This window comes from Xiphias gladius, chromosome 18 (genome assembly GCF_016859285.1).
Source record: "Xiphias gladius isolate SHS-SW01 ecotype Sanya breed wild chromosome 18, ASM1685928v1, whole genome shotgun sequence".
In the NCBI taxonomy this organism is placed as follows: Eukaryota; Metazoa; Chordata; class Actinopteri; order Istiophoriformes; family Xiphiidae; genus Xiphias; species Xiphias gladius.
In genome coordinates this window covers 12,696,175-12,707,047 of record NC_053417.1, presented here as the reverse complement: position 1 = coordinate 12,707,047, position 10,873 = coordinate 12,696,175, and the positions used below count along the sequence as shown (strand labels likewise).

The following is a 10,873-nucleotide window of genomic DNA, read 5'->3' as shown; positions in this document are numbered from 1 at the left end:
TGTAAATATGTTTACTGTATTTGTAATAATTATAATCCATTCGCTGTATAGCATAGATGTGTCATGCAGATATCCTAATTCTGTGTATGGTAATCTTGCACCATTGAACTGTTTAGTGAATGAGGCAACAATAAAAGTGCAAACTGTGCATTAGCAGAACAAGTGTGGCCCGTTTGTCTGCTCCTTTGTGCACAGCTTCACTTTCCTCACATGTTTTTACATGTTCCACCTTCCTGATACTGTATCTGTGTGCTATGATAGAAGCTCCTTTCCGTCAGGAAAAGAAAAAAATGGAAACGATATTAACGATAGAAAAATAAAAATACTCAGTAAAAGTTAACTATAGCATAGTTTAGTTTTTTATTTTTCCGTCAGAAATGGGCTTCCATTGTGAAACCCCCGGTTTAGTCTATAGACTAGTGTATTTTCTGACCTAATTTCACAGACGTTTCATCAGACAGAAAACTCTCATACAGTATTATTTATCTGTTTTCTTTACCTTGATCGACACGCCGCTTCTCTGCCTTTCATGCATGTAAAGTGGTTCTCACACTAGACTGGTTTAGTGCAGGGTTATTTTCCCGTCATCTGCCACAGATTTCCAGGAATTAGCAGAAGAAATGAGGCGTGGTTTATTACTGCGTGGAAAGAAGACTGGGACTCTCATTAGAGGATAAATATCACTGCCGGGGAAGAGAGATTACTTAGCATTTTGCTTTTTTTTGCATTTAGTAAAATAAAAAAAAAACTTCCTAAGGCAGAAATAAGCACAGAAAATCTATTTGTGAATATCTAAGGATAAATAACATTTCATAGCCGTGGTAGGATTAACCTTCTGAAAGGGCCAAAATGAGCCGTTGGATCCCGATTAACCGCCTGTTTCTCCCACTCCAGGCCCCAGGTCTGCCCTGTGGTAACTGCAATAAATCCAGATCAATTGAGTATGCTACATTTCAGCACAAAACTGTAATAACCAATGTCTTAAAACTAGGTTTTGATACGAGGACCCTCTTCAACACAGGGCCTCGATCCCAGGACATTGGGGCCTCATCCTACCAGCTGATGCTGTGCTTTCAGTACTGCATATTTTCAAGTTTCCAATTTAACAAACAAGTCCCAGAATTTGTTGGGGCCCCTGGACTACTGCGGCCCTTGGGCAGTTACCCACTTTGCCAGCCTTAACAACTTTAGTGGATAGTGCACTTCTTTCTATATTATATATCTTGGTATACTGTATATATTTCTATATTATCTATATTTTAAGTATATTGTAGCAATTTGAAAAGAAACACTTAATTGCCAGAATTAACAAATCCATACTTCAGTAACCCCATACATACATGGTCATTATTTATTTCACAAAATTAAAGTAAAAGTTCACTACAGTACTGCAAATTTGACTGGTGAAGAAGTTCTCAGATCCTTTAATTAAGTCAAAATATCCGTACCAAAGTGTAAAAAAACACTCCACAAGTAAAGGTCCTTCATTCAAAATCCTATCTAAGTAAAAGTGCAGAAGTATCAGCAACAACAAAATGCACTTAAAAAGTATCACAAATTAAAGCACTCATTCATCATAAATATGGCTCCTGTGACTTCCATATATATATATGACATTATTGGATTGTTAATACTGATGCATCAATGTGTACATGGTATTTTACTGTTGTTAGCTACTTTGCGTACACTTAGATACTTTAGTCCTGTGGTTCCCAATCTGGGATCTGGGCCATGAATCTGAGGGGTTGTGAGATGACTATCAGGTTAAGAAAAAAGAAAAACTTTTTTTGTGTGTGTGTGCATTTACTGTATATTGAATTTTTTCAGATTTTTTCTCAAATTTTACCTCATTTTATCTCTTTGGGTCTTGATATTAAAATGAATCCACTCTATGTTAGACCTGGTAGAGCTGGTAGAACAATTAGCTGATTCATTGATTAGTCGATAGACAGAAAAATAATCTGCAACTATTTTGATCATCGTTATCATTCGTTTCAGTAATTTTTCGAGCAAAATTAGGGAAACTATGCTAAATATTCTGATTTCAGCCTGTAAAATGAGAGGATTTTACTGCTTTTCTCTGCCATATATAATTGTAAACAAAATATTTTGGAGTTTTTGGGCTGTTGGTTTAAACAAAAAACAAAAAAAAACAAAAACACAAGTCATTAGCTTTGGCTCTGCAAAGCCGTGTTGGGCTTTTTCGTTTTGTTGACATTTTCCTGATGTTTCATAGACTAAACGATTGATTGCAAAAATAACTGTCAGATTAATTAATGATGAGAATAATTGCTAGTTGCATCCCTGTTTTATCATACGATTTTTAATATAAAATCTTAAACTGTAAACTAACTACTGAGTATATCTATCAAAGACTAAATACTAAAGTAAAGTACAAGTACCTCAGAATTATACTTAAGTACAGTGCTAGAGTAAATATAGTCCGATCAGTTCACTGATAACACCGCTCATACATGTATTGATCAGATAACAGGTTTCCTGAAATAAAGGACACCCGTTTAATTGTGGGTGTGCGCTGACGTTTGATGACTGACAGCCGTAGCGGCCAATGGGACAACGGATACCTCTGCTCAGGCCTCTGGACCAATCGCAACTCGCGAGAAGCATCGCTTCATTTCGCCGTACGTCCTCTGATTGGCAGATACCCTCGGAGGGCGTACGTGAGCGTCTCCTCGCCCTCGTCACGCTGAGACGAGAAGGAGGAAGTGGACAGCTGAAGTCAAGTGAAATACCGTGTGAGCTCGACTGTCATTTGGACACTTTTAACTTCACGGTTACGTTACCCGCAGAGCACAATGGCTAAGTAAGGACTTTTTACTTCTTTAGACAGTCGGGAAAGTAGGGAGGCTGCAGCTGATAGTCGGGGTTAAATAATTGTAGACTTCGTAGTCTTTTTTTTTTTTTTTAATTTCCTCAGAGTAATCTTTTTGCAAACGGAGCGGTTAGCTTGTTAGCTGGCCAATCAGTGTTCAGTCGAAATGTATGCGACATTACATTTAACATGAAATTTGAACGGGAAAACCGACATAGTGTTTGTGACTTTTAAGCCCGCGATTTAATTCCCTCACTGTTAAAATACACCACACGTAAACATACATGGTAAAGAAGCTATTAGAGGGTTCACACAGGCAGGAGTATTGTTATTCATGTTGATGGACAGTCCTTGTTGACATTCAGCCTGAGACCAGATGCCCATCAGAGCCTCACAGTAAATATGATTATTACTCTTGTGTTTACAGGGCAGACATTGCACTGATTGGTTTGGCTGTCATGGGCCAGAACCTCATCATGAACATGAATGATCACGGTTTTGTGGTAAGATGATGACTTCTGTCTTTACTTCCACCGCCTGGTTATTCAGTACAGTTTTGGGTTGCTTATACTGTGCTGGAGTATTTCCAGTTTCTGCCTCTTTATGATTCTGCTGCACTACATTTCATAGGGAGATACTGTATTTCTTACTCTACTACATCTGTTTGACTGTTGCAGTTACTAGTCACTTTGAAGATGAAGATTTTCACATGCTCTCATTTCGGTAACTATTTGAGGCCTAGAAAGGTCAAATGATCCAAAGATTCACAAAAAAGCAAAGTTGCAGTGCAAAGTCCAAGAATTGAAAACAGATTTGTGTATCACAATTTAGTTTTTCCTCTTTCCTCTTGGGAGGGGCTCAACCCCTATGTTGGGAGGCAGTGGACTAAACTAGCTAACTGTAGATAAAGTAGTTAAAACTAGCCTCACCTTGAACAGCTACATCATGTAGTTATACATTGGTGCATGAGTATAAACAATTTTATAAAAATTATATCAGAAATATTCTGCAGAACGAGTACTTTGATACTTTGAGTATCATTTGCTGATAATACTTCCGTACTTAAGTGAATAAGGACTTTTATACAGGACTTTTATTTGTAATGGAGTATTTTTACACAGTTGTATTGGTACTTTTACGTAAGTAAAGGATCTTCCACCACTAGTTTATTCCCACAACTCCTGCAAGTCAAACTCGTTCCACTCTACGTGTCTATTTCACTCAGTAATCACCAAAACCTCTCGTACAGGTCTGCGCCTACAACCGAACGGTGTCCAAGGTGCACGACTTCCTGAAGAACGAGGCCAAAGGCTCCAAGGTGATTGGAGCTGAGTCTCCGGAGGACATGGTGTCCAAGCTGAAGAAGCCCAGGAGGATCATCCTGCTGGTCAAAGCTGGACAGGCTGTGGACGACTTCATCGAGAAGCTGGTCGGTAGTTACTGTGGTTAAATCAGTCGTGTAAAATTGAGTCGCACCGAGTTAAATTGATTGGCTTTGGGCTACATTTGTTCTTCTTCAGGTTCCTCTTCTTGATGCCGGGGATATCATCATCGACGGTGGCAACTCTGAATACAGAGACACAACAGTAAGTAGATGTCAATCACTGCTTAGCAGAAAATCTTTATACCTAACTGAGTATATGCTCATTGTACTTTTATGTTTCTGTCATACAGCGGCGGTGTAAGAGTCTGAAAGAGAAGGGCTTGCTGTTTGTCGGCAGTGGAGTCAGTGGCGGAGAGGAGGGGGCTCGTTATGGACCCTCACTCATGCCAGGAGGACATAAAGAGGCCTGGTGAGTCATCACAAAGTCTGTGTTACAGTTCATACCTCCTCACACTTTCAGCTGCACACTAGATGTTGGATGTATGGCACAGCAATGGTAAAACAAATACAGTTACTAGTGATAGATTGGACATATGTGTGACTTTGGACATGTTAAAAAGGTGAATATATCAATATCCATCCATTTCTGCATGTAATTTAATCATTTTTAACACTGTTGCTTCTAAGGCCACACATAAAAGACATCTTCCAGAGCATCGCTGCCAAGGTTGGAACAGGAGAACCCTGTTGTGACTGGGTTAGTGAGGGGATTTTTTTTTATTGTACATAATTCTTACTACTAACTTGATTAGCGAGGATGTAGTAACTATTATCATGTTAAGTCATCTCACAAATATTCTGACTGGCTTGCTTCTGCAGGTTGGAGATGAGGGTGCAGGTCATTTTGTGAAAATGGTCCATAATGGCATTGAGTATGGCGACATGCAGCTGATCTGTGAGGCTTATCACCTGATGAAGGATGTTCTGGGTATGGACCATGATGAGATGGCACAGGTGGGCTTGTTATACCTATGTGATCTAATCTTCACATGTATTTGTTGTGGCTTCCCAGTTATGTAACAAAAAAAGATTAAAAAAGAGTGGCTAAAATTATTTCTTCATTTCGTCACACTGTGGCTGGAACGCTCAGGCTTTCGACAGCTGGAACAAGACGGAGTTGGACTCCTTCCTGATCGAGATCACGGCCAACATCCTTAAATTCAGGGATTCTGATGGTAAACATCTGCTGCCAAAGATCCGCGACAGTGCTGGACAGAAAGGCACAGGGAAGTGGACGGCCATTTCAGCCCTGGAGTACGGCACACCTGTCACTTTGATCGGTAAGAGGGAAAAAAAAGAGATTGTTGACAAGGAAGTACCTGGTTTCCTTCTCCTGCTTCCCGTACACTGTGTTTGTCATGATGACATGGCAAAAGTATCACAACAACGTTAGGTTAAGGTTTCAACATGGTGTCAACATATTAAAGGGTAAGCAGGGCAGATGGTCAGAGTTGTTAAGAGCTGGCTAATGTTTAGTTTTGTCAGTTAGCGTGGCTAGTGAGCATCTTCTAGGGAACAGGATCGATATGCTGCTGCCAGTAAGAAGATTGAAGGCTTTTCTAGAGGCCTGTTCCTCTCAAGTGACCTAAGGGGGATTTGGCTTTGGTCTTTGCTCTGACTGTATGACAGTCTGTTTCGTAAACAGCCATGGAGGTCAGGATGCAAGATTTATATCCCTTGATAATCATCAGATCAGCTCTGCAGAGTTCCTCTAAACGGACACCTGTTAGAGTGCAACTTTGAAGTTAAAGGAGATTTATGACAGACTTTCTGTAAAAGTCCAATAATGTAGATCTTTTGTAGCAGAAACCCACCTGTCAATAAATCCCTGTAACTTTCGTTCAGATTAGATATTTTAAAATGACTTGTTTGCTCAATCCCTGTCAGTGCTGGAGCTCCTCTTGGGATAGAGTGAGAGGCAGTACAAAAGACTCCATTGTCTGAGAGCTGAGTCAGTCAGTGTGGAGCAAGCTGACAGGCCGGTACGGTCTGCCCCCAACAGGGATAGCATTCCTCACCAGGATAGTTCACTGGAGACATTTTCTCTCAATCTCCCTCTGTCTCTGTCCATCTCCCTGCCTGTGGGTTGCATCACCTAGCTCTGCCGTTTTAGCAAGTCATGCTTACCCAACAGATTTTTTCCTCTAATCTCAAAAGAGTGGTAAGTACTTTCTCATTTTTTAATGTGGCAATTGGCAAGCCTTATTTTTTTCCTAATGTAGTGGAAACTGGCAAGTCCTGCTTTTACAAAAGTATTATTATTATTATTGCTAAGTCATGCAGATCTTAGGGCACTGTCTTTTTTTTTTTTTTTAAGCCTGGTATTTCTGCTATGTGGCTGGGGAATGGCACTGATTGGTAGAATATATGTAATAATTTCTTGTCAAAGGTTTCAGGAAAATTCAGATTGAGCATTTAGAGAGTCCTGTTGGTGTGCTTGGATTGCTCTGTTTTTGTATGCAGACAGCTAACCTTGTTGTCTCTCTCTGTTGCCGCCCTCCTCTTTGTGTCACAGGGGAGGCCGTCTTTGCCAGATGCCTGTCCTCTCTAAAGGATGAGAGAGTGGAGGCCAGCCGCAGCCTTACAGGGCCACAGGGGGTCAAATTCAGCGGTGACAAGGTGGCCTTCCTGGAGGACATCAGAAAGGTAGTACACACAGTATAGTATATATGGGAAGTCAAAAGCACAAAATCTGTTGAGAGAGAGGCTAATGGACCGAAATATTACACTGGTATTGTTACAGTGCCAGATATGCAATGTAAAAATATAGTGTCATTACTGAAATACCATGGCAGACCAGGAAAACAGTCGTCCAGGGTCACGGTCACTGGAAGAATCTTTACTAAGTAACTGATGTTCCAGCATTCGACCTGGAAAAATTTGTGCTTTCATTTATTTATTTATTTATTTTTAACAGGAGTGTAAGAAAGTAAACATGTAAATCCCATTTATCACTTTCTTGCAGACAGACACATTTAATGAAAGTCTCCAACATTTATGAAACAAAGTTCTGAGTATTTTGCAGCAGCACTGAAATTGTAGTTATCATGAAACAAGTACTGAAGTTTGTGCAGGGGGACTTTGTGATCTCTATTGATGCTCCCAGAAACATTTGCAAATACTCTGCAGACCTGCAGGTTTTAGCCGCCTGAATATACTGAATATAACACACAACCTCTTTAGCTGTGACTAAGACTCATTTCAAATTATGCCATCATATCAGAATAAACTGACTCCTTTTTCTCTCTCTAGGCCCTCTACGCTTCCAAGATCATTTCCTATGCGCAGGGCTTCATGCTGCTGCGGCAGGCAGCCAAAGAGTTTGGCTGGTCCCTCAACTACGGTGGGATTGCTCTGATGTGGAGAGGAGGCTGCATCATCCGAAGGTACAGTTTACCTCAGTGTGTCCTCATATCAGTGGATTGCCTCACTGCTGCCTTGTGTAACTTAATGTCAACAGGGACTTTTCACATGGTGGTGAAAACTGTGGTTAGGCAGTGTAAGAGAACTTGTTGAGAAAGCAAGAAGATTAAAATGGAGAAGTTTCTTTTGTTGTTGATGTGATTCACTTTGGATTAATTGTTGGGCAACCGTAAGTGAAGAGGGATAAGTCTTTTTTTATGTCTCAAAGTAAAGCCTTCATGTAGTGCCATGAAGGAAGTTATTAACTATTTGTCATTGCCCTGTGTTGTAGCTACAGTGAGAATTGTAGATGAAAGAAAATATGCCGCTTCCTGTAAAATCAGACTGAGGGGAAAAATGAGGAAATTATGGTTGTGATACTAATTGGCTCTGTTTTAATATGGCAAAGGCATTGCATAAATCTAAATCAATTATAACACTCAGTATGACTTGCAGTGTGTAGCTACCAGTCAAACTGTGGGAAATAGGTTTTCAAAGGGCATTGAGCTTGTTTGACTGGAGGTTTGATTACACTATGTAGGAATAAAATGAGTAGATATATATTTTAATGCAATCTAATAATAAAGCAGTTGTTTCTCTGTTGCCGCTGTTTGCTAACACTTCTCTCTCCCCTTCCCACCAGCGTCTTCCTGGGTAAAATCAAAGAGGCGTTTGACAGGGACGCTGAGCTGCAGAATTTGCTGCTGGACAACTTCTTCAATAATGCTGTGCAAGACTGTCAGGTATGAGGAAGGAGGAAGTGGCCAAAAAAACCACCTGCAATAGCCACATTTACAAAGACAAAGTTATTTCCTCTTTTCAGGAAAGAGTGAAGCAAGAGTACAGCTTATTGACTTAATCGTCAGCTGTCTGAGATACATTTTAGGCAGGGAGTTTTCAAACTCAAGTCTAGTGATTTCCTTTTATATTGTATTGTTGAGGAAAGGACACAATTGATTTATTCATTGTTTTGTTTTTCATCCAAACTGTCTTCTGAGACTAGGAAGAAAAAAAAAGTAGTCCTGAAAGGGACCTGAGGACTGCTCGGCTGGAGTTGACTTGAATAAACCAAAGTGCTGAGACACCAAACACTGAAAAGCTGTATGCTGCTCTACCAATTAACACGCAGCTGCAGTCAAACAGCAGCATTATGTGTCATTTTTTCTTTGCACGTCATAATTTACTCTGTCCATCCTCTCGAAAAACTAAACTTTCTACTGCTACGATTAAGATGCAGCATGTGATCAGAGCTGATAGCAAGTCCACTCAGATCCCCCTGGTATTAGACATACTCTCACACAGACCTGAGACCTGTGGCAATGGAACGGGACTCTACCAAGCCAGTTCCGAGTTAAGATAATTTGGATCAGGCTCAAGTTCGATCTCGGTTGCTAGGAACTGAGTGACCTTGTTAAGTTCTCGTGTTCATGACCAGAAACACCACCACCACCACCAAATGAAATTAGGGTTAGGGTTATCAACACAAACAAAAACTTAATGAAGTAGTTAACCCGTTTAATCTCTTTGTTTAGGAGTCGTGGCGCAGAACAGTCAGCACTGGAGTCCAGCATGGCATCCCCATGCCCTGTTTCACCACAGCTCTGTCCTTCTATGATGGCTACAGACACGAGAAGCTGCCGGCAAACCTCCTGCAGGTAAAACAAAAGTGGAAGCCGAGGTCCACTGAGCATATGGCCCTGTGTGGAGGTCTATCAGATTAAAAAGACCACGTGTAGCTGGCGTCTGTATTTGTGTTGGGCTTTAAGACCCTGACAGAGTACTGATCTGAAACAGTTTGTCAGTTTTGATTATTTATCAAGCAAAAGCAAAATGTAGCTGGTTTTACTAGGAGGATTTGCTGCAAATCCCTTATTTATATCATTGTGGATTGAATATCTGTTAGTTGAACAAGACAAGCAATTTGACGATGGGCTGATAAACTGTAATTAAATTGATCATCAGTTGTATTTCTGTTCGGAAGCAAAACTTGTCTCTGTGTGCGGCTACCAGAGCTTGTTTACATGTTTTCTTTTTTTCCTTTAGGCCCAGAGGGATTACTTTGGAGCACACACATATGAACTGCTGTCAAACCCCGGTCATTTCATCCACACCAACTGGACGGGCCACGGTGGAAATGTTTCCTCTTCATCCTACAATGCTTAAAGACCATCCTCACATCACTCAAAAACACAAACAAGAAGAAAGGCAGGGGATGAGGGGAAGTTACCTGTGAGAGCAGAGGACATGTTACACATTCCATCTTTATAACCATGCCTGAATATTTAAGACCTACACAGCCCAACAGTCACCTTGATCCAACTTTTTACTCCGTCAAAGATGTGTTGCAGTTTTACTTATCAAGAAGAGGAATCCTAGATTATGTGTGTTGTAAACTCTTTTCCCGTGTGTGTGTGTGTGTGTGTAGCAACTCTTACCACAGTCACAGGAGGGGGAGCAACAAAGTCTTTACTCTATCTTGATACTATGGATATCATGCTGGGTATTAGGCTAATGTTCACCAGTCATGTTGGGCCCAAGGTTCACAGTGTTAACACTGGATTAAGGTGAACCCTTGCACTGTATTGTATTAGGCTAAATAAAGATTTCAATCCCTTTATAATTAGCTTGTATGGTCCTTACTCTCTGGCTTCTTGTAAACAGGATTAGGACGTGGCAACAAGTGACATAAACCGTCTGATATATAAACAAGATATACGGTTTAAAAGACCTGTCTAGTGGAAGATAGACACTTTGAGCCGCTGGCCTATTCAGTGTGTATCAATACATGTCAAGTGTGGATACTTGCAGTGAAAATTCATATAAAGATATAATAAAAGCTAGAAAGTGTGTATTTCCACTGAGGGCCGCACAATCCTGTACACTTGTTGTCAGTAACTGAAACCATTTGAAATCTGCATCTGTGCCCTTATCTGCATCGAAGTAAACATTGTGACAGACAATCGTGGGATACATGTGCCAGATTTTTCTTCAGTGAGCTAGACTCAGTTGTCAGTTTATTAGGTACACCTAGCTAAAACTGCTACAGTGTAATCCAACAGTCCCGCAATACTCTCCCTTCGTGAAGGTTTCCATGTTCACTTTTTGATGAAACTGTTTCAGCGGGGTGTTAATTCAACTGCATGGTCCTTCTGGAGGAAGTAGTTTGTGGTGCTGTTGAACTACATTGCATTATGATGAAAGGTGTTCCTTTATTCGTTATTCTGTCCACCCCATTCAAATCAACGATGGTAGGC

The 10,873-nt window shown here is 40.6% G+C and overlaps 1 protein-coding gene across 1 annotated transcript; it reads left to right on the top strand.

Moving 5' to 3' along the window:
• Window positions 1-2,686: 2,686 nt before the first annotated feature.
• pgd (phosphogluconate dehydrogenase) lies at window positions 2,687-10,536 on the top strand. The gene is made up of 13 exons (XM_040152429.1): window positions 2,687-2,824; window positions 3,261-3,336; window positions 4,083-4,262; window positions 4,354-4,419; window positions 4,508-4,626; window positions 4,845-4,914; window positions 5,037-5,171; window positions 5,308-5,497; window positions 6,733-6,863; window positions 7,470-7,603; window positions 8,263-8,362; window positions 9,152-9,274; window positions 9,663-10,536. The coding sequence occupies exons 1-13, from the start codon at window positions 2,817-2,819 to the stop codon at window positions 9,780-9,782; spliced, it is 1,452 nt and encodes a 483-aa protein (XP_040008363.1). The 5' UTR covers window positions 2,687-2,816; the 3' UTR covers window positions 9,783-10,536.
• Window positions 10,537-10,873: the final 337 nt, after the last annotated feature.